Below are 23920 nucleotides of genomic sequence, written 5' to 3'. Positions count from 1 at the left end.
TCCAGGCAAAAGGTGCTAAGGTCCTCAACTAGAGTAGTGACTATGTGAACAAAGAGAAGAGGACATACAGGAAATGTTGATGAGGCAAAATGACAAGCCTTGGTAACTGTCATACACACACACACACACACACACACATACACACACACACACACCACAGACACATATAGATATGGATAAGGATAAGAATGAAGAGTTGAAGATGACATCAAGGGTTCAAACCTGGGTAACTGGTGGTATGGTATTATCAGTACTATGGTGGTAATATCAGTACTATGGAAGTTCAGAGAAGGGATGGATTTGGTGGGAAAGAGAATGGGGAGACATATTGAACTTGAAAACATATAGGCATCCAGTTCAAAAATATAAAAGGCAGAAATTAACATGGGATTGGAGTTTAGGTAAAGACAAGTGATTATATATATATATATATATATATATATATATATATTCTCATAATTGATGGTTTTGATAAATCAATGATTGTCAGAAAAATAATTAGTTGGCTAGCATCCCAGAAGGAAGTAAGGCTTTTTTTTTAAGGTTTTTTTGCAAGGCAAATGGGGTTAAGTGGCTTGCCCAAGGCCACACAGCTAGGTAATTATTGTCTGAGACCGGTTTTGAATCCAGGTACTCCTGATCCACTGCACCACCTAGCCGCCCCTGGAAGTGAGGCTTTTAATAGTTTATTACATTAGAAAAAAACATAGCCAGACTATATATCCTGAGCAAACCTAGGAAATCAAGATTTTAGAATTTTTACTTAAAAGCTCTCCTGGTTCCACAGACAGGGAGGCCAACAAAGAGGAAGCAAGGGAACAGTTTTACTTTTCATTTAGCAAAGAACCCAAAACAACTCGTGGCAGTCAAGTTTGATGGACAAGAACTAATCAGCTAAAGAGTGATCAACCTACAATTTATGAAGAACTCATTCTGAGAGAAAAATGTGAAGCTTAGCTAAGCATTCAAAGTCAAGACCAGAAATGCTGAACAAAGCATCTAAACTGGGAGATCTAAAAAAGAGAGGTCCCCTGATTCTGAAGGAACATTAGAAAATTTTAGAGTCTTGACCAGGGATTCTTAACTTGGGTTCAAAGAAGGATGCATGTCTAAGTTTCAAGGAATCCATTAACTTAAATGGAAAAACAAATGACATCTTTTATTTTCACTAGCCTTTGGTTCCCCTTTGTAATCCTATAAATTTTAGTTTATTCATCTGAAAACATTATTCTGAGAAATTCAGTCCATATCCCTATATATCCCTATCTATAAAACTGTATCTTTAATGGAAGAATCTGATTACTTGCCAACCTGAAGAGCTCTCATTTAAAATGTTCTTTGGAAGTGGGTATTATGAGACTCTTGTTGATTGACTAATTGAACCTGAAGTGCCTTAATTTTTAAAAAGGCACAAGTGCCCCCTAGTGACAAAATAAGCATACTGGAGGTAGAACACAACACACACTAGAGTAGTCCAATGTAGAATAAAAAAGGATTGTCAATAGTATCCAATATAGATACGACACTTAATAGCTGTGTCCCAGCTTATAAAGAGATATTTGTTAATTTGTTGTTGGTTTGTCCTTTGTAGTAGAAGAGAACTAAATGACATTGGGGTCAATGTACTGTGTGATGAGCTATGGCTGACCACATCTATGAGCTTGAAAGACAAGTTGAGCACAAATCATTTGTGTAAACATTTGGAATGGAGATATCCCTAAATTTCTACTTGTCGCATTTTTTTTTGAACTACAACAATTCCGCTTTGCTCATACAGCACAGATGTGGGTCTTTGATGACTTCAGAAGAAACTGTGATGTGGGTACACCATGCTGGATGTATGGTTTTCTGCCAGTGTCTCCTCACAAACCAAAGTTCTTCAGAGAGATCTTGAGAAAATCCTTGTAACACTTTTTCTGATCTCCCTATAAGCACTTGCTTTGTGAGAATTCCCTGTCCTTTTGGCATTAGAACAATGCAATCAACCTATTGGAGCTGCACTCTGCAATAGTTTGATTACTTGGCAATTCAGCTCAAGAAAGGATCTTGTCAAGCCCTTATTTTGCCAGGTAATCTTCAAAATCTTTCTAGGATAATTCACATGGAAGCAATTCAAATTCCTGACCTAGATGGGGCATACTGTCCATATACCATGCAGCTAGGTGGCACAGTGGATAGAGCACCAGACCTGAGTTCAAATGCAGCTTCACACTTGACACTTACTTACTAGCTATGTGACCTTGAGACAAGTCACTTAATCTCATTACCTCACAAAACAAACAAACAAGATTTCATAGGATTAAGTCAGCAAAACAGTATGGTAGGCAGCCTTATACCTCTCCTTTCCCACACTTCCCACTGGAGCATCCTATAAAGCTAGCTCTAACAATGCAAACATCAGCTTCATCATTTATGTGTATACTCCTGGAAAGAATACCTCTGCCAAGATAAGTAGACTTATACACAATGATGGCTCCACAGATGATTGTTGCAGAATTGGTCGATTTTCTTGGTGTTCATTATCAGGACATACTTAGAACAAATAGCACAGAATCGATCTATATTGTATCTCATCTCAGAAGCTGCACTGAATGCACACAATCATCTGGGAACAAAGATTTGCACACCAACTCTCCCTTTAGTCACTTTAGTCTTAGCTTGTAGCCTTTTAAAATTAAATAATTTATTATTATGCAGGTAGCAGATCTTGATAACATTTTTCATCTTCATTGAAGTCATAATAATATCACTGAAAATATCATGCTAAAAACATACAGCCCCTACTCCACTGGTGACTAAGACAGCACAAGAATATTTTCCATTATCCAGAACCCTTGAAAGCAAGCCATCATGGAACTGGTGTATAATACTGATGAATTTCTCTGAGCAACCAAATTTTGTCAAGATCTTCCAGAAGCCCTCAGAAATGATAGAATGACACTAGCAAAGGCCTTGATCAGATCAATAAACATTGTGTACAAAACCTCTATTCTGCTCCTGATGTTTCTTCTGGAGTCATTAGACAGCAAACCCCATACTGATCCTTCCTTAGTTCTTTTTGAAGGCACACTGCCTCTAAGGGAGATGACTTATGTGGCCAAGTAAAGGATAATCCTAATAAGGAGGATTCTGACAAGAATTGCCTGAATGCCTAAGAGAAAAACTCCTGTGAAACAGGACAACCTATTTCCTTTTCTTTTACAGAGATGGATAATGGAGGCATATAGGATAGACTGAAAAAAAAAAAGGCATGAATTTCTACTATGGGATGACTTCCCCTTACCATATAATCTGTACGATTTTATGCAATAATATAATAAAAAGTCAACTTTTGTAGGAGCAATGGATAGTCCCCCTGACTTTTAAGTCTCTGCTGGAATGGAATAAGCATCAAACATTTTGTCACATCTGAAGAGTCATGCAAAGACATTCAAAACCGTTTTTTTTTTTCAGTTATAAGTTCAGTTAGAAAAGTATTGACTTCAACCTGTGGTTGCAGCATTGATTAATGACAGCTGTTGGAAAAGACTATGGCAGTATTCAGTCCATCTCTCCAGGATCATGCCCTTATCACCAATCAATGTGGCTCCATCAGCACTGAGTAACAGATAACACTATAGGTCTTTGGCCTATAAGTAGCCTTCAGGTTATCATAAAAGCACTTTGGATTGATATTATCAGCATAAAATTGAATTTCATTTGCCTTCTTTCTGAGCAAAGAATTTCCTTCATTTCTTTAAGCTCTGCTTGCACTTTACTTTTGGTGGAATTAAATGCTGCCTTCTAGGAGATGAACAAACTATCTGCTGGGAAATCATGTAGTTTTTTTTTTAATAACTACTGAATTTTTCCATTCTTTTTATTAAACCAATCCTAAAGTTTGTGAATGTTCTGGTCCAATTGAGTAAAGTCAGTGCTGTACACTAAATCTCTGAAAATTGCCCACTCCTTTTGTGTTCCATTGTTGTCAACCATATATTGACTCAGCATTCTTTCTAAGATAGCAACAAACTGTTCACCATGGAGACACATTCTAAACTGTTGACATTAAAGTCATCTGGTGGTCAACTTGCATTGGGGACATCACTTTTTGTTGAAGGCGAATGTTGAGCTTAGAGAGGATAAGTCTATGATTACTCCAGCACTCTGAGCAACACATTGCCTTCATCACTCGCCTGTCATTCTTTATGTCTCTTCTCCTTACAAAAACATGATCTATTAAATGTCAATGCTTGCTGGAAGGGTGTAACCATGAAGTTTTATTGCACTAAGATAAACAGAAGACAGTACTGTTGATGATAAATGTCATAAGACATAAAAGTCTTCATTAGTAAGTGATTGTTGCTGCTGCTGTTTGACTCTATTCTTCCTAAAGACTCCTTGCCAAGCCTGATAAACTGTGCCTGCTCTGGTGTTAAAGTTTCTCAGAATTATAAGGATGTCCTCTTTTGGCACACTGATGATGAAAGTCTTCATAAAATTTTTCTTTGTCTCATCAGGGTTTATGATGGTGGGAACATACACTCTAATGATGATGTGATAAGGTACTTTCTTAAAAGTGGGAAGCACACTATTAGGAGCCTATTGTTCACTACCACCTCTGGAGGATATACAATCTGGCTGACTAAATTAGATTTGACTGCAAAGTCCATATCAGCTTTACAATGCTCCTCATCACAGCAGCCACTCCAGAAAAACATGTATTTAACTCAGCCTTTAGCAAGTTGGCCTTCTTTTCCTTAAGACTGAGTGAAATACCTGCCGAATTCTTTTACAACAAAAGTTGATTTTTTCAGGTCTATATCTATGTACCAATGGTGTGAGAAATCATCTTCGCAAAAGATTTTTACAGTTTCTTTTGCTTTTTCAACTTTAGGGTGGGGATCTCCATCTGCTGCAGTAAGCAGACCAGGACTAGATTTGGTGAAGCAGACAATTTTTAGGCCATCTTTTCTAGTTCCTTCCTCATGTTAGGAGATGAACAATGTGGTCCTTCAAAAAGACTGTTAAGATACCCCAAAAGCTGCCAAATTCCACTGCTGCTTCATCCCTAGTGAGAAGACAACACTATGGTCTGGACCTCCTGTATACAGGGTTATGATTAAAGTTCCCAGTATATCTGAATGTGCTGTTTCATCACTTGTCCAACACTTCAGGGTTGAGGTAGGTAAAATGGTATGGGTAAAATCTTTTTGCTCATGCATAAACTGTATTCAATGAAGCAGGACTGCAAGAAGTTATCAGTCTCCCCCCTTCCAGAGTCATCAGAGTCCGGTGGCAAGACAAAAGTCAAGATGACTGGCAAGGGCTTGGAAGCAGTGGATGATCTTGGAATCTTAAATGTCTAACCAAGCTTTAAGCACTTCACAGTACCTGCTTTTGCTACCTTCATGACCCATTAGACCAAATTGTTCACATCATCTTATTTCACTGAGGAAGTAAGTCGTCATATGCTTAGGATACATATTCCCCTGACTCAATGACCCTCAACGAGGTTTAACCCATCTACCAAATCAGTTTTATGAGGACGTGGCCACTGTGCATGCTACAACTTCTTGGAGCCATGTGAAAGTTGGGTGGCAGTTGGACATCAAAGATGGAAACAGCCCTGAAAAGGGTTTGGCAGCCCTCACAACAGAGATATTAGTCTTCCCATAACACTCCATACACCCTTTAGGGACACTAGGTAATTTACAAAGAACAAGAATCATTAGAAATACAGATGAAGGTAATTTATTTGTAAAACAGCTGCCTCCCTTTTCTAACTTTTTGGTTCAATATACAACCTTTGTCTCAACAGCTGTCATCACATTTCACAAAGTTTACAGAGAATGAATAATCAGGAGTACTCATTTTGCTCACTTCTCTAGATGAATCACAAAAAAAAATAAACATGCTCTAGGGAACAAATGTTTTGCACTTTTATTTCAAAGAGAAGAAAGAATGGACTTTTAAAAAAATTATCCATATACAGTGAAGCTTAAAATACTACACTCCATCTTAAACCAACACATATTCCAATCTGATGCAACAAAGTCAAAATACAATTCCATCAAAGTCAAAGTCTAAAATGAGATAAATGCTTTTTAAAAACAAGTAAACAGGGGTGGCTAACTGGTGCAGTGGATAGAGCACCTGGAGTCAGGAGTACCTGGGTTCAAATCCAGTCTCAGACACTTAATAATTACCTAGTTGTGTGGCCTGGGGCAAGCCACTTAACCCCAATTTGCCTTGCAAAAACCTTAAAAAAAAAAGTAAACAAAAAAATCAAAAAGTATAATACACAGGTATTTTTTGAAGAAGAGTTCATCAACTATATAATGTTTCAAATATTATTTTACTACAGCTAAAATATTTTGATTCATAAGGAAACAAGTCTCATACTCCTTAAATCTGCCCTTCTTCAAAGGGTTTTTCTCAAATACTTGCTTCACTTGGCATTTGGTTTTGGTTTCCTTTTCCCTGGTCAAATCATTGTTTAATGGCTTTCTTTTACTTTCCTTACCTAGAAATGATCAATCCAGAAGTTCTTTTTCCTCATTCTAGAAATAGTTCTCTTTTTCCTACACAGTCTTATAACAATAGAGTTCATCATGCCACTATTTTGCTCCAAAATTTTCAATGGCTCCCTTATCTTTATTGAAGAAAGCTACCTTTCCTTGGCCTTCAAGGCCCTCCACAGCACCTATCTCCTAACTTTCCAGTTTTAATATGTCACTTCCATTCATGTATTCTGCTCTAGCTGAATTAGATTATTCTCTTTCCCCCTGACAGATAATGAATTTCTCCACTGCTGGGTCTTTGCTCATACTTTCCTATGCTTCGAATACTCTTCCAATTCCTCCCTTTAACAGCTGAATTCTTACACAATCTTGAAAACCCAATTGAAATGTCACCTTTTCCAGAATATTGGCAATAAAAAGATAGTGAAGAATCATTGGAAGTGGAGTCCAGAGATCGATTTGAATCCAGCTCTGACAACTTCCCAGCTGTATGAATTGAGTAAATGAAGTCTTCTATGAGGCTATTTCCTCATTGGAAAAATAGGGATACTACTACCTGCATTGCTTTTTTGTTCATGGGGTTCTGTAATTTGTACCACTATATAAATTCCAAGTTACTACATAACATCTTCCCTGATTTCTTTAGTGGAACTTCCCATAGTCCATTTAAAAGAAAAGTTTCTAAAGTCCTGATCATAGCTTATTATAGCTATCTAGATTTGGGTCTTATCTCTCCCATTACTCCTTACCTTTAACCCCCAAATTCTAACAGTTTAGAGAATATGTATTTGTAACTTCTCTACAAATACAGATAATGAAACTTGGTAGTTTCTTTTAAAAAAGAGGAAAATATAAAGTAAAGAAAGCAGAACCAGGAGAACAATACACAATGAACATAATAATGTAACTGGGGTAAAAATGAAGGCAAAAGCTGAGTGATAACAACAATCAATCTCATTTTAAGAAATGAGGAAAGGACCTCAAACCTCTGATATCACAATCCTTTATAATACTGTTTTCTTTCTTAAAAATAATATACATCAATAATATATACACAATTAATAGCAGTTAAACACAAAATAAACATATTTCTAAACAACAATGCTATCCAATTGAAACAGAAAGTGATTCCCGTAGGCTGCATATTGACTTAGAAAATTATAAATTAAAATTATCTATACTGCAATGAGTTTTTAATTATTATGTTAAATATTCCCCAATGACATTTGAATCTGGTCCAGTCCAACTCAAGAGTTTGGCAGGTAGCTTTGGTCAGAGTTTGACACCTCTGTTATACAATACTTAACATTTGTTGAACTTAAAACTATTATGCTGTTTTGTTTACTTTAAACAGTAGACACTGATTTAGAGTTAGTCAAATGTGATAATTATATACAGGGTTTTATAGTCACATATTTTATGTCAAATGATTAAAAAACATAACACTATCAAGATTTGGGGAATAAACACTTCAAAAGTTAAACTAATTTTTTGTTTCATTCTCCAAAATCAAACAAATCAAGTAAGGTTCTGGTATACCTTTCATTACTCCAGTCACTAACAAAGACACTAAAAGAAAAAGGTACCTTTTAATTGAAATTACACAACAGTGGTCAAATAAAAGTCTTTTCCTTCTACTACAGCACTGCTAATAGCAAGGCATATGATTATGATGCTAAAGACACATGTTCTGACACAAATGTAGAACCTTAGAATTATCTAAGGAGCCTGCTGGTAGTCTGTCCTCCCTTTCCTTAGTATACAAATGTATATTTTAGATGGAGAGCTGTGGGACTTAAGGCACAATCACTTGGATTGTTGGTTTTGCTTAGTTTGTTTTTCTTTTGACTTATTTTCTTTGTTTTTGGCGTAAGGGGTAGGGATATCTGGAAATGATTATATATAAAAGTAAAAAAGCATAAAGAAAACAAAGAAAAAATGATTAACTAGTTCATATATATATATATATGTTCTAAGTAAAACTGGAACTATTCTGGTACCTATACTCTGCTTTTAAAAAAAAAACCAAGAAGCTAAGGAGAGGATTAAGAAAGAATAAGGAAAGGAAAAAGTATTTTACCTGAGAGCATCAATAAAATAATAAATATTTAACATAAATAAAATAAAAAAATTTAACAGAGACAGGAGGAAAAGGTTTTGAATTGGGTATTCATCGTATCACATTTTTATTATATTTGCTGGGGTTAAAGTTAGTATGGCTCATGTTTTCTTAGGAGAAATAAATGAAGAACTGATGGCAGCTGATTTAATCAGGTATCCAAAGGTATTAAGAAACATAGATGGAATTGCTGGTTATCTAATCCTGCAATTCTCATGATGAGCAAAAACAAAAAGACAACCAACCAATTAAAAGCATTTATTACTTAATACCTATCAGGTACCATTTATTAAAATCTGGGAATACAAACAAAGGTAAAGAATTCCTGTCCTCAAGAGGTTTGCATTCCAATGAAGGAGATAACATATGCAAAAATAACACACAGAGTAGAGGAGGTTCTAAAAGTTAGGACAACCACCAGGACCTTTACAACTAGTTAGTGGGTTAACAATTGTTGAAAAAAATGAAAACATTAGAAAGAAAATCTATAAAGAACTCTAAATTATGTCAACATATAAATTTATACTTTGTTGTTTCAATGCGTCAGTATGAAGAAGACAGAAAAATATTTTGGAAAATATGGCTCAGAATTAGGAATTATTAAAAAGCTACACATTTAAATATCATGAATACTTTCTTCCAGAAGAGAGTCAGAAGGTCCTAGACACTATTAGGCACTGAAAAACATTACAAAATGAAATCGAGTATATTTTAAAAGACAGAAAATGAACAGTTACCAATATAGAAGTTGTTTCTGGCTAAGCTATCAGTAGACAGTCAAACCATGAACTAGTTTGGGCAATGGTCAAAATCAACACCAAACCAGAATAAAGAAATATGAGAAGACAGCATAGCATACAATTATAATAGCTAAGATCTGACTGACCTATTCAAACAAACTACTAAAGAATGGAAAATGGTAAAAGAAAAAAGTAACTCATTATCATGCTTTCCAACAGAAGTTTAAATCATACAAAGGAATCATCCCAACAATAAGTCAAAAGATTTCAGGAACTGTACTGACCAACAAACATTTGAACTCCTTAAGAAATATGGTAGGTCACACAGGTTACAAATACAAACTAATTTATAAAACTTCATAGAGAAGAGTATGATCAGTATTACCTCATAAAAGCACAGAGAATGCTAGAAGAGAAAAGAAGTCTATATAAAGTTTAGCCTGAGATTCAAGTAAAGTCAAAATAGTCCAAGAGTATTTATAGATGAAACTGGGAGAATAACAAATGGATAAAAGAAGGAATCTGTGAGTGTTTCTCACTAATAATTATTAAATGCCTACTAAGTGCTACTAAGGATACAAAGAAAGACAAATGATAGTCCCTCCAGAACTTCAACATTTACACCCTATCACCTAATTCCCTGTGATAGGATGTGAAAGATGTGAACATGGTCCTATCATTCCTCTTGTCCTCTACACAAATACATGCAAAATATGAACCAGATCTGAACAGAGGGAAAAAAAATCCATATTCTAGGTGATGCAATTTTTAATGCAACAAAGGGAGGATTTCCAATTAGATATGAAAAAATTGAGAAGTTACAGACTTGTATTATAATCTATCTTAAAAGATATCATTACCATTTCATGTTTATATTTTAATCTCTAAAAAGTTTTTATAAAAATAATCTACACTTGCAACAAAATCATCTTTGAGAAAAATATAACAGAAAAAGCAAATTTCCATGCACAATTTCCTAAAAGAGTCTTCATCTTCAGAATAGCAAAACTGAAAGCTTTAGGGACTGAAGGGACCTATAATGAAAGGTATAGGGGAACATATAGGGACCTATACTGAAAGGTATAGGGAACATAACCTTTTATTTATTTATTATGGGTATTTTTGTTTTTTGGGTTTTTTTGCAAGGCAACCAGGGTTAAGTGGCTTGCCCAAGGACACATAGCTAGGTAATTATTAAGTGTCTGAGGCCAGATTTGAACTCAGGTACTCCTGACTCTACGGCCGGTGCCCTATCCATTGTGCCACCTAGCCACCCGGAACATAACCTTTTAAAGGGCTTATTATTTGCTGATTTTTTTTAAGCACTTGACTCAGCAAAATCCAACTTCAGAGACTCTCCTTGTTCAGTGGCTCTGCTGTGCCTGTGTCAAACTCATAAGAGATTCCCTGATTGATGCAGAGATAACTGTGTTCAGCAACCCTCTTTTTATCATTATTAAACAAGACACAGAAGAGGAAGACTGCATGTTCACCAAAGTGTTTGTCATCAGCACTAAGGAAAGAGGAAGCATGCAATCTCAACTCAGAGAAAATTGAGTCACACTCTCGCATGCTACAGATGAGAAAAACTGAGTCCCAGAGTGGTGATGAGATTTGCCCAAGGTTATATAGGTGGCATATGGAATCCAAACCTAGAATTTTTGGGTTCTAAATACAGAGGTACTACATCATGGCATGGATCTCTTGGGGTGGGAGGAAGGTATTATGCAACTATAACAAGAGGCAATTGGATTAGATTATCACTGAGGTTCCTTCTAGCTCTAAAACTATGATCTTGAAACCACTAAAAGTAGTAATGCTTAATAATCTACATAGGTATAAGGGAAAAACCCCCCAAAACAAATGGAAAAATCCACCCAGAACATAATTTGCAGCTGGACTGACCACCCCTTGAGTTAGTGCATCAGCATAGGTTTTGGACAAAGATCCAAAGTAGACAGTAAACTGAGCCCAGAATCAAATAGCAAGAAGAGGATAAGCCTGGATTGGATCTGAGAAACTACCATGTTTTCAATGACATCAAGCTGCTTTGTATTAAAAACAAAACAAAACACAGACCAATCATCTTTTTCACATCACTATTTTCCTGGTGAGTCTATAGAGCTGTAAGTCATAGAACATGACTATCTCAAAAGAATCAGAATTATTGGGAGTGGTTCAAAAGACAATGGTGATACACACTGTGCATATATGCAGGATGCAGCATATCACGACACATAGCTTAAGCTACATATCACTACACAAAAATTGGCATGAAAGATGTCCAGGAAATGCATAATTGGAAAAAAAGGTAGATTGTGGAACACAGGATGGTCATACCAAGTACTGCACTGGTACCCACATAATGCTTTTAAAATCTAAAGGGAAAGTCTACAGCATACTGGGCAGGGCCTTTATGGAGGCTACCTCTGGTAGAGAATTCACAAACTGGCACAGATACTATATGATCTTGAAAAAGTACCCACATTACCAAGAACCCATATGCATTTAAGTATAAGGAAAGAGAGATCTAGATAATATAGATTCAGTGACTATATATGAGACTAGAAGACAATGTACAAAGGTTTTAGTCCTTTGTTTTGAAAATATCTAGTATGGAAAAAATTCATAACTTCTCAAACATTTTCTCTAATATTATGCTTCTTCATGTTAATTATAAAAAAATGAAGATGGAAAATTCAGCATCTTTAGCAAGACTTCAGAAGTTGCAATTTGTGGACAGGGAGAATGTATGAAAAAATGAGAACTCATGGTAAAAAAAGAGTGGATATTTCCAATATCAGGGGGTAAGAATCAGATATGTCTTAATGGGTCTCAAACTTCAGAAGAGACATACATGCAACTTATATAATTAGTAAATGTTGATACATAACCTTTGCAATGCAGCTAAATATGGTTATTTGTTGTTTTGTGAAGGAGAAACCTTTTAGCTCCTCTGTCAGAAAATAACATAATAAAGAGGGACTCAATACTATTTTAATATAAAAGATTAGAAAAAACATTGCATTCAATATTAATGTATGTTACTTAAAACAGTACATGAATAAACAAGGTTAAAACTACATAAATTAGTCAAAGAGCACTTTTCTGCCTTAATTTTCTTTTCTAAAAAGAATGGCATTAATGGCCTAATACCAAGTGAATTGAAAATACTTGAAATTAACAACAGTGCAACCACTGAAAGATAAGACTTCTTTCTATTTTGATTTCAATTTTTCCTCTTTCCTCAGATTTGGAAAAAATAAAAAAAAAACAGGGGCGGCTAGGTGGCGTAGTGGATAAAGCACAGGCCTTGGAGTCAGGAGTACCTGGGTTCAAATCCAGTCTCAGACACTTAATAATTACCTAGCTGTGTGGCCTTGGGCAAGCCACTTTACCCCATTTGCCTTGCAAAAAAACCCAAAACAAACAAACAAACAAACTCATGGTCCATAATTAAATCTTTCATCTCTTAGAGAATTTATTTGGATCAAAAGTGCTTTGCCATCTTTGTCTTGTCTTAGTGCCATACATTCTCTGAAATGTCTACTCTGACATGACTTAGAGCTGCCTGAATTAGATGGTGATGCAGGAAAATCTTCTAAAACATCTGCTTACATTGTGTCTAGTATTTAACAATTATTTTTCCCTTTGTCTCCCTGCAATAATTAGTTCCTAATTATATTACTTTACCATAACATCTCTCAGATTTGTACTTTCCTTTTTCATTCCTGTTGGCACTAACCTTAACCCTTCACAAACCCTTCACTAAACTATTTTATAACAAACTTCAAACTAGTTACCTTCCCCCCAGTCTCTTTGTTTCTAAGTCCTTCTAAACAAGACAAAGTGAGTTAGATTATTCCTTTGTACATACTGTTTCATTATTACTTGAAGAATAAAATTCAAACATTTTTAATTTGACACTTTACAGCAACTCACTCTCTGTTTCCAAATGTTATTTCCTTCCTTTTCTCTAATTACACTCCTATATAAAGCCTCCCCTCTTGACCAGACTGGTCTGACCATTCATTTGTCTTTTCCCCTCTCCCCACCCCACCCTCAATATACATACTGACCTTTACCACTTCATTAAAAAAAAAAGCTTTTACCTTTCACTCTTCTTTCTAAAACTTACAAAGAAAACACCAAATCATTAAGAAATCACAATTGGAAATTACTGGGAAACACTTCTAATCTATGATAATGTGGTAAATGCTCAAATCTTATCTCCTCTAATTCTTTATGGGCACATGATTCTCTCTTTGTTGCTTTTCTACATAATTTTTAATTTATTAACTAAAGATATAAAAGGTAAAATGTGATATGAATAAATACAAACTCAATATGAATCAGATATAAATTTAACTGTCACCAAGTTCTATTACAAAAATCTTTGATTTTTATGCTTTTTTTTCACAAACTTGTAGTTTTAGGGCTTTTTCTTCTCTGTTCCTGCCAACTTTTAAAAGCTGCCTGTTACAGGTTTGTATTCACTTTGTACATATTTTACATTTACTAATTTTTGAAGATTTTTTCCAGTAAATTGTACATTTTTACCTTGAAAATCCATTAGTGATGGCAGCAACTATTTGCAGGGTCACTTTATGTCTTTGATTCTTATTCATGATTCTCATTCTTACAAAAATCTTTGATATAAAAAGTCATTCCCACTCTCTACATCACACCTCAAAGTGTTCTTTCAGCTGAATTCTGAGATGAGACATTTGAAATTCAGAGAAAAACAGTAATGTGAGAAATGAAGTAATTTGTAGTACACAAAAGAAACCCATATTGTCTCTACACTATTTCTGGTAAAAGTCAAGAAATAAGGTTTGTGTCCTATTAAAGACTAATCTTCTTAGTAATTTAGGATAGAAAATGGTACTGATTCACTAGAGGAAAGAATGAGCATAAGCCCACCAAAAAAACAGTGGACTTCTGTTTTTCTGACCTGCATGGGATTAATCTTCACAGAACATTCAAAGCACTCCACACATTCTTTGAACTCTTTGTTGCGAAGGTGAAGTAGCCCCTTGGAACGTTGGGCACGAGCACTCCGATGATTGGACAGCTCCCAGGCCTTGTCATAGTAATGGTGGTCTCGAAGCACATCCCCGAGCAAACAATATAAAGATGGAGTTTCTTTCTTCTCTAATTCTTGCCTTAAAATTTCTTCTGCCTGATAATAACAGAAATAATTCAGTTGCTTAATAAAGAAAAGAATGGTCAATCTAAAAGCATACATTATTTAATCACTGAGTGATTCCACCTGTTCCCAAATTTTTATTAGTTTCTTAAGAATACCTATCCAGCTGAATAAAACATCTTGGACACAGAATTAGAAAAGAATACCAGAAAAGAACTATCCATCCAAGTATACTTAAGGTTAAGGGAGAAATAAGAAAAAAAGTTAAGAGGGTTATATGCCTGCTTTGCCCATAACACTACACGGATAACTTCAGAGTGAAGTGAGATGTGTGAAATATATGCATTACTGCTGACCTGTCAAAGGGAATCACAGAACCTCAGTATAAATGGGGCCCTCAGAGACAACATACAAGGCAGCAAGGTGGTACAGAAGATGAGAGTGCTGGGCCTGAAGTCAGGAACACATGAGTTCAAATCTAGACTCAGACTCTTAGCTGTGGGACCTCAGGCATGTTACTTAACTTCTGTTTGCCTCAACTTCTTCAACTGCAAAATGTGAATAATAACACTGATGTCAAGAGGTTGATATGAGGATCAAATGAGATAATATATGTAAAATTCTTAGAGCAGTACATGGCTCATTATACATACTATACAAATGCCAGTTATTGTTGTTATATTTCAACTGCAACTGAACAGGATTTTCCTTGACATAATTTTCATTCCCAGCACTTGTCCTCCAGCCTCTGCCCAAATAGTTTCAATAAAGGAACAGAAATAATAATAGCTTACACTTTGAAAATGAAGTTGCTTCCCAACAGGTGGATAGTACAGGCTTTTTTAATGATAATTTCACAGATCATGAAATAAAATTAGTGAAGTGAAAGGTGGGACTGCCAGGTTTCTTACTCTTATGGGAGGGAAGACCAGTTGAGGGGGCATGAATGGTTAATTTCACTATAGAAGTCACAGAGAATTTAAAGAAATCAAAGTAGGGGTTAGGGAAAAGTAAGAGAATTCTGAGCAGGAATTAAGAATTCAGGAAGGCAATAATTCTTTATGTTTGTATAGCCCCCATGTGCTTTACAGGAGGTTAGTGGAGAGTGGGTGTTAATAGAAAGGTGTCAAACTTACAGCCCAGTGCCTGAACCAGATTAAATGGAATTTAACAAAATAAAAACACTATACAAAATAATGTTCATTTGTGATTCTCTAAAGTAGCTATATAGCCTAGAAGGGTTCATTTCTGGTGTAGTAGAATGAACTCAATACTAAGAATCAAAAGATGAAGAGATGAACAGGAAGTAAAGAGTCCTATACAAAATATTTCACCTCTCAAGGTCTTAATTTCCACATCTATCAAAGGAGGGGATTGGGCCAGATAATTTCCAAGATCCTTTCCAATTCTTTCAGAGATTTAATCTCAACTGCTTCTCACAACAGCTCTATGAGAAAGGAAGATAAAAATCTGATGTGTGCACTTGAATTCTGCTCATAGTATATACCTGATAGTTATTTGCTGGAATTTTGTGAAAGATACCAATAAGCCAAAATTACATCCATAGATAAGGCTCGTCAGGATGGTGAGGCAAATGGGAACCATGAGGACTAGTGGAAGGATCTGGAGGTGTTTAGCATGAAGAGAAGAAGCTTAAGGATTTATTTTTAACCTTCCTTTGTAACCCTGAGATTAGCAAAGTGTCTGGCACTTGTTATTGTTGCCATTCAATCATGCCCAACACTTCATAACCCTATAGACCATAGCACACCAATAATGGCCATGGAGTTTCCTTAGCAAAGATGTCAGAGTTTTGCTAGGCATTCCAAGTTTTTAATAAATGCTTGTTGAGAAAAATGGCAGATGTGTTCAAGTATCTGAAGGCCTGTCATGTGAAAGAAGGAATTATTCTTATTTTACCTGATCAATACGAGGAACAATAAACAGAAGTTAAAGAAATTATTTTCAGGGTATTTCAATTTAAGGAAGAATTTCCTAACATTTAGAAGTGTTCCAAACTGGAACAGAGCCTCTTGAGAGAACCTGTCCTACTACTAGAGTCTCTACTCCTTGTCAGGGAAGTTGGGATGAGGTAGAATGAGATCTCTAATTCTAAGATTCCTTAAATAGAACAATGGGTTACTTTTAATACTAGATAACACATGGGATGTGACAGGAAATAAAATGTATTTCAACTATTTAAATATGAAATTTATATATTTATTTATGTATTATATCCATGTTTATATATTTTCTGCATTTAATTCTACATTTAATATCTATGTGCTTATTGCACATTATTAATATATTTTACATAGAATGCAGCTATCTATATGCACACACACAAATAATATACAAATAGAATATCTCAAAAGGAATTCTACTCTACAGGCATTTATTAAAACACCTACTATTTGCAACACATGACAACAAAAATGAATCATCTATTCCCTCCTATATTCTGTTGAGATAATAAAACAGAAATATGCCTAAGTAAATAAAGAATAACTGGAGGAGGTACCTAAATACTGAAGCCAGCAGGAAAGTCTTCATGGGAGCAGGAGGCTCTTGAGATAGAGCTTGAAAAAAAGATAAGGATTCAGAAGAGCAAGGAAAAGAAGCAATTTCATTACAAGTATGTGAAAAAAGGGTAGTAAGAATACTAAAGAGAGATCCATCTCTATTTTGTCATGCTGTATTATGTTATACTATATCTCATACTTCTGATTCTTCCCTTTCCTAACTCCTTTTGGCACCATAAAGGGTTCTAGCCATCTCTAGTCTCCTACTACTTCTACTGGAACTACAGATCAGGGCAAATCTTTCAAATATACATATATACACAAATGCATACATACATATGCATGTATATATACACACACGCGCGCACACACACACACAAACTAATAATGTCATCTAAAAAAAGTCTTTCAACAAAACCATTGCCTCCTCTTCCAAACTTGTATTAAATTTGACCGTAACAATGAAGTCCTCCTAACTCTAGTCCCACTTGACTCCACTCATTCTGAGAAGTAAAAGCCAAAATGTAATCATAGGTTTAGATACAGATTTTTAAAATTAACTTTTTCAAGAAAGTTTTCACATGTCAATAACCTAGAGCCAACTCATGAACCAAACTAATTTTGTCCATATCACCTACCCTAGGCACTTCTCCCCTAAAATTTACAATACCCTCCTCCACAAATGGGCAGCATGACACTCGTGCATGATGGCCAGAGTCAAACCAGGAATTATTATATATCCTGCCATTTATGCTTTTTGTGACTTTCTATATCTGGTTTTCTAAAAGCAGGGCTCATCATCATTTCAAAACCGGGCTAGACACTATGTGAGTAGTAACCTGCAGAATTAGAGTACAAAGTAACTGTCTCTCCTGACAGGTCAATAATTCAATATTCAAAGAAAGAGAATATTATATATCAAAATTAATTTAGGAAAATTGGATAGTTTAAAATTATCTTATATCTGTGCAAAAGCTTTTTAATATAATGTAATCGAAATCATCTAATTGGTTTTTGGTGATGTTCTCCAACTCTTCCTTAGTCATAAACTGCTCCCCTTTCCATAGATCTGACAGGTAAACTAATCCTTGATCTTCTAATTTGCTTATAGTATTGTTTTTTATGTCTAAGTCCTGTAACCATTTGGATCTTATCTTGGTAAAGGGTGTGAGGTGTTGGTCTAATCTAAGTTTCTTCCATACGAACTTCCAATTATCCCAGCAGTTTTTAATCAAAGAGGAAGTGTTTGTCCCAATGGCTGGACTGTTTGGGTTTATCAAACAGATTACTATAATCATCTCCTGCTTTTACACCTAGTCTACTCCACTGGTCCACCACTCTATTTCTTAGCCAATACCAAACAGTTTTGATTATTGATGCTTTATAATATAATTTTAGATCAGGTAGGGCTAAACCACCTTCTTTTGTACTTTTATTCATTAAGCTCCTGGATGATTTTGATTACATTAAATTAAAAGGCTTTTGCACAGATAAAACCAATATAACCAAGATCAAAAGAAATGTAGTAAATTGGGAAACAATCTTTATAACTAATGATTCTGACAAAGGACTCATTTCTAAAATATACACAGAACTGAGTCATATTTTTAAAACAAAAAGCCATTCCTCAATTGACAAATGGTCAAAGGATATGCAAAGGCAATTTACAGATGAGGAGATCAAAGCAATCCATAGCCATATGAAAAAATGCTCTAAATCATTAATTATTAGAGAAATGCAAATTAAAGCTTCTGTGAGGTACCACCTCACACCTCTCAGATTGGCCAATATGACCAGGAAGGATAATGATCATTGTTGGAAGGGTTGTGGGAAATCTGGGACACTATTACATTGTTGGTGGAGCTGTGAACTCATCCAACCCTTCTGGAGAGCTATTTGGAACTATGCCCAAAGGGCAACAAAAATGTGCATACCCTATGACCCAGCAATACCACTACTGGGTCTATACCCTGAAGAGATGAGGAAAAAAGGGTAAAAACATTACTTGTACGAAAATATTTATAGCAGCCCTGTTTGTGCTGGTAAAGAATTGGAAATCAAGTAAATGTCCTTCAATTGGAGAATGGCTTAGCAAACTGTGGTATAGGTATGTCATGGAACACTACTGTTCTATTAGAAACCAGGAGGGATGGGATTTCAGGGAAGCCTGGAGGGATTTGCATGAACTGATGCTGAGTGAGATGAGCAGAACCAGGAAAACACTGTACACCCTAACAGCAACATGGGAGTGATGTTCCACCTTGAAGGACTCGCTCATTCCATCAGGGCAACAATCGGGAACAATTTTGGGCTGTCTGCAAAGGAGAGTGCCATCTGTATCCAGATAAGGAGCTGTGGAGTTTGAACAAAGTGCAAGGACTATTCCCTTTAATTTAGAAAAAAACAGATATCTTATTGTCTGATCTTGTCACCTCTTAGACTTCTCTTCTCTTAAGGATATGATTTCTCTCTCATCACACCCAATTTGGATCAAGGTACAACATGGAAACAAAGTAAAGACTGACAGAGTGCTTTCTGTGGGGGTGGGGGTGGGAAGCAAGATAGGGGGAAATTGCAAAACTCAAATATCTTTAATAAAAATTAATTTAAAAAATTATCTTATAGAGCAGCTCACATTCTCTCCTTAAGTATTTTAATTTGGGGGAGGGGGTAGAGGAGGAAGACTAATGAGTCCCATGAAAAGGAGATGGGGTACTGTTCATGTTATACAGCTGAACACTATTAACCAACACTGATTTCAGGTTTTTCACTCGTTGCCAAACAGGTTAAAAAAAAAACAACAAAGCCTTCCTTAGCATAAAATGTCCCATTTAAAATTTTTTTCTAATGTTCCTAACCCCAAATTTACATGTTGGATAACTTAATTTGTTCTCCTTGAAATAATGACACCTCTCTCTTGCCAAAAGAGGGATCTTTTCCAAGGGCAACATCTACATGCAAATATGCTTCCACCATCTCCTAGACACATTTTACTCCTTTCCAAAAAGCTCTCTTCTCTCTACTTATGCATTCATTCCTCAATTAGTGGCATTCAAAGAGCACACCTTTCATAGCACAGTCTTTTTCCCCTATTAGGAACATTATCCTAAAATGTGCCTTTTGCATTGGCTGACTGCATTAAGGTAGAGTAAAGGCATCATAAAAGGCTATGCTGAGCTCCTGACAAGTGTCAGGTGGTGTGAAATTTTCAGGACATGCATAAGATATATCATTCCTAACTGTAGGCCACTATGTGACCAAAGAACAAATGGACAAATATGCAAGAGATTACTCAGGTAAACTCTATTCATTAAGGTAAAAAAATCAACCAAAACAAGCAAAAAAAAAAATTTAAAAGGACAGCTTGCAAAGTCTCTGGAGTAAAACTGCAGAAAATGTATCAGATTTCTAAGCCCTAGAAATACTATCACCACCCCCAAAATGACTATTTTTGCAATGTATTTGTGCCTTGATTCAAATTTTTGTTCTTAGTTCACTTTTAGATAGATGAGTAAATACTGATGACAGATTTCAATATAAAACTAAGCATATTAATTTTATAAGAGGGTCTACAGCTACCAGTAGAAGATAGACAGGGATGGGAGATATAATAAGAGAATCTCATTCAATACTTGGAAAGATCTATGATTTCATTAGTGTGATTACTCCTTCCACCAACAAAAAACACAATGCCACCTCATTTCATAAGTTTACTATGAAGCTTAGACTCAGAAAAGAAAAGAGACAATAGATTTTTCTATGCAGAGATGAGTTTCTATGGGTTGAAACATCTGCAAACTCTGTCAGACTCCACTGGTATGTTGGGAGTTTTACCGAACTGCTTTTTTCCTACTTTTTTTATTCCTGGTGACAAGGAATGATTCAATGGGTAGGAAGGGGCGGGGGGTTGTCTTATAATAAAGCTGATGTAAAAATGTAAGGTATCAATAAATACTTAATAAAATACAAGCTGAGTAAAAAAAAATCAGTGTGGCCATAAACCTTTTGGTAATGAACTTCTTTTGTACTTAAAGAGGCTGGTCTTCCACATGGTCCATTGCCAAATTTTCTACCTTAAAAGCACAAAATCCTTGATTTAAAACTGTGGAAGAGAACTGAGAGGTCATCTCCTCACAGAATAGATGAAGAGTTAAAATAACTTGCTCAAGATAATACAAATAGCAAATGGTAAAAACAGGTTTTGAACAAAGGAACCCTGACTCCAGATGCAGAATTCATTCCACCTCACCACTTCACTACTGCTAGCCAGGAGCTCCTGGTATTTGTGCTCCATTGGTAGTATATAATTCAGGAACCCAGATTTGCATTCATTCAACAAAGAAGCCTCAAAATAGAACTCTAGCGAAGGCTGTTGCTTACAGATTTCTCCAAAGCTTATCAGCTTCTGGGAGGAATGAGTCTCCAGCACTCTCTTACTCTATCAGCTGGAGACTCTAGTCTTTATGATTTTGCTTAAAGACCTAAGAAGCAAGTAAAATGTGAGAGAATGACTTGATTCAAATATTTTCTCAAGGAGGTGGGATGGACTCATCAGTTTCTTTGGGGGAAAAAAATCTTCTTGGTAACTAACTAGAGTTTCTCATAAGAAAAAATTTACTTTCTTATCAAATGCCACAAAAAGGCAATTATGTAGCTGGATGACTAGAGGTGGGTCAAGATTAGGGCTATTCACTATAGGACTACAAGTAATTGTAATTTTTCCCCAATTACATATAAAGATCTTTTATGGAAAATTTCAAGTTTCAAATTTTTCTTCTTCCCTTCCTTCATTGGCTTAATTATTTATGTACAATCATGTTAAATATATTTCTATACTAGTCATGTTGAGAAAGAAGAATCAGAACAAAAGAACACAACAAAGGAAAAAAAGAAAAAAACCAAATTTTTAAAAAGTGAAATAGTATTCTTTGATCTACATTCCAACTCCATTGTTCTTTTTCTGGATGTGGACAGCATTTTCCAAACAAGTCTTTCAGAACTTTAATGGAGCATGGTATTAACTGAGAAGAACTAAGTCAATCATAGTTGATCATCACACAATGTTGCTGTTTACTTACAATGTTGTCCTGAATAAGAATAAAATTTTCGCAAGAGGGTAGGTCCAAAATGCACTTAGATCCTTTACTTGAAGAGGCGAAGGACTATGGGTATATATATATATATATATATATATATATATATATATATATATATATATATATTATATAAGATGAGGTCTGTATGTCAGTTTTGCTTGCTTTTCCTTATTACATTACAAGGGGAAATTAACTGAGAACATGGGAAAAAAAGAGATAATGGAGAATATCATTCAGGGTTGGGAAAGTTTTTTTCTGCCAAGGTCTACAAATTAAAAATTAGCCTACTATATTTAGTCAAAAATTTAATTCACTCCTAAAAATGTCCTAGATTTATTGAATTTCAAGCCCTACTTGTGGTTGCCTTGGCAGCATCAGACCAAATGGCTTCACTGGCCTTACGCAGGCTTGGACAGGAGGTTCCCCTACTAAATGAATGATGTAAACATACCATTAAAATAACTGAATTTTTTAAAAAGAAATTAGGTTTCAGCAATGGTGGTTTTAGGGTTAATTTTTTAATTTATTTTTTAATACAACTGAGTGTGGAGGACAAGATAAATGCCTTATAGATCTCTAAGGTAGAAGAAAGTCCTTAGAACTAACTAAAATTGTCCAGGCCTCCAAAATAAATAGGTCACAACTTCAAGGAAGCAGGGGAAGCCTAGCTCCTTTTAACAGAAGGAAATGAAATGTGCTAGCCAGATGGAAAAGGATCCTTTGCAAAAATGATTGGCCACAGAGTCAATGCCAAAAGAAGCAAAGAACTGTTGATGTTGTCTGTCTTTTTAAGATTTTTCTAGATGAAAACAAAGTTCTCTCACAGTTACAACATAGAGCTAAAGCTCTGTCTTGGGAACATTACTTGACTGATGTAAAATTAGACATATGACTGGAAGTTGGGAAAGAAGTATAAAGAGAAAGAGCTATTTCCCTGGGCTATTCTAATGAGCAAAGAAAGTATATGTCACTGATAATTTGTTTACCATTCTGGTTATAATGACAACTAGTGGAGTGTCTTAAGAGAACATGCTAGAAGGGTTAAGATCACGTTAATGATTAGAGGGTAAGGAGATTCAATAGTGCCTTTAAGAAATGAGAAATTGTGGATTTTTGTAACTGAAAGAATCTCCTGCCATTTCCTAATATATTCCTAACCCATCTTTGGGAGCCATTCGTTAAAATAAAGGGGGGAAACTAGGTGGCACAGTGAATAGAGCACTGGCCTTGGAAGTCAGGAGGATAGGCATTCAAATCTGGCCTTAGACACTTGACTCTTACTAGCTTTACTCAAATCCATTTCACAAGCTTGTCAAGGTATCAGATATTATGGTCTTCTTCGAAATGAAGGACAAACACCATTCAATCAAATTATACAATAAGGATATTGTATAGCTAAGGACGTTACCTTTTCTGGCTATAATAGCTCTAACAATTTCTAACACAGCAGAGTGTGAATTTTTTCTAATTAAAGAGCTAGAGCTTTCTGACCACCTCTTATGGCCTTAAGAATGTCAGGGAAATGACAGATAACCTCTCAGTCCGAATGCTAGGAACTTGAAACACAGAAAAGAGAATCAAAACTTTTAAGAGGTACAAGAGACCTTAGAGGTCAACCAGTCTTTCCCTTCTTGTTTACAGTAGAGGAAAAATGAGGCCCTGGAATATGATTTACTTAAGGTTGCATAATTGAGAACTGGGAGAACCAGCAAATGAACCCACATCTTTTGACTATAGGCCCAATGGTCTTCTCATTCCCTCACACAAGCTGCTTGTGCAAAATGGGACCTC

General features: G+C 35.5%; 1 protein-coding gene across 1 annotated transcript in view; it reads right to left on the bottom strand.

The window, feature by feature from the left end:
• Positions 1-23920, bottom strand: part of TTC27 (tetratricopeptide repeat domain 27) — a 236747-nt gene that overhangs the window by 59981 nt on the left and 152846 nt on the right. The window contains exon 13 of the mRNA XM_074209683.1: positions 14317-14544. Coding sequence (XP_074065784.1) covers positions 14317-14544 — 228 coding nt within the window. The remainder of the gene's footprint in view (positions 1-14316; positions 14545-23920) is intronic.

Source organism: Macrotis lagotis, chromosome 1 (assembly GCF_037893015.1).
Source record: "Macrotis lagotis isolate mMagLag1 chromosome 1, bilby.v1.9.chrom.fasta, whole genome shotgun sequence".
Taxonomy (NCBI): Eukaryota; Metazoa; Chordata; class Mammalia; order Peramelemorphia; family Peramelidae; genus Macrotis; species Macrotis lagotis.
This window is presented reverse-complemented; position numbering and strand designations above follow the sequence as displayed.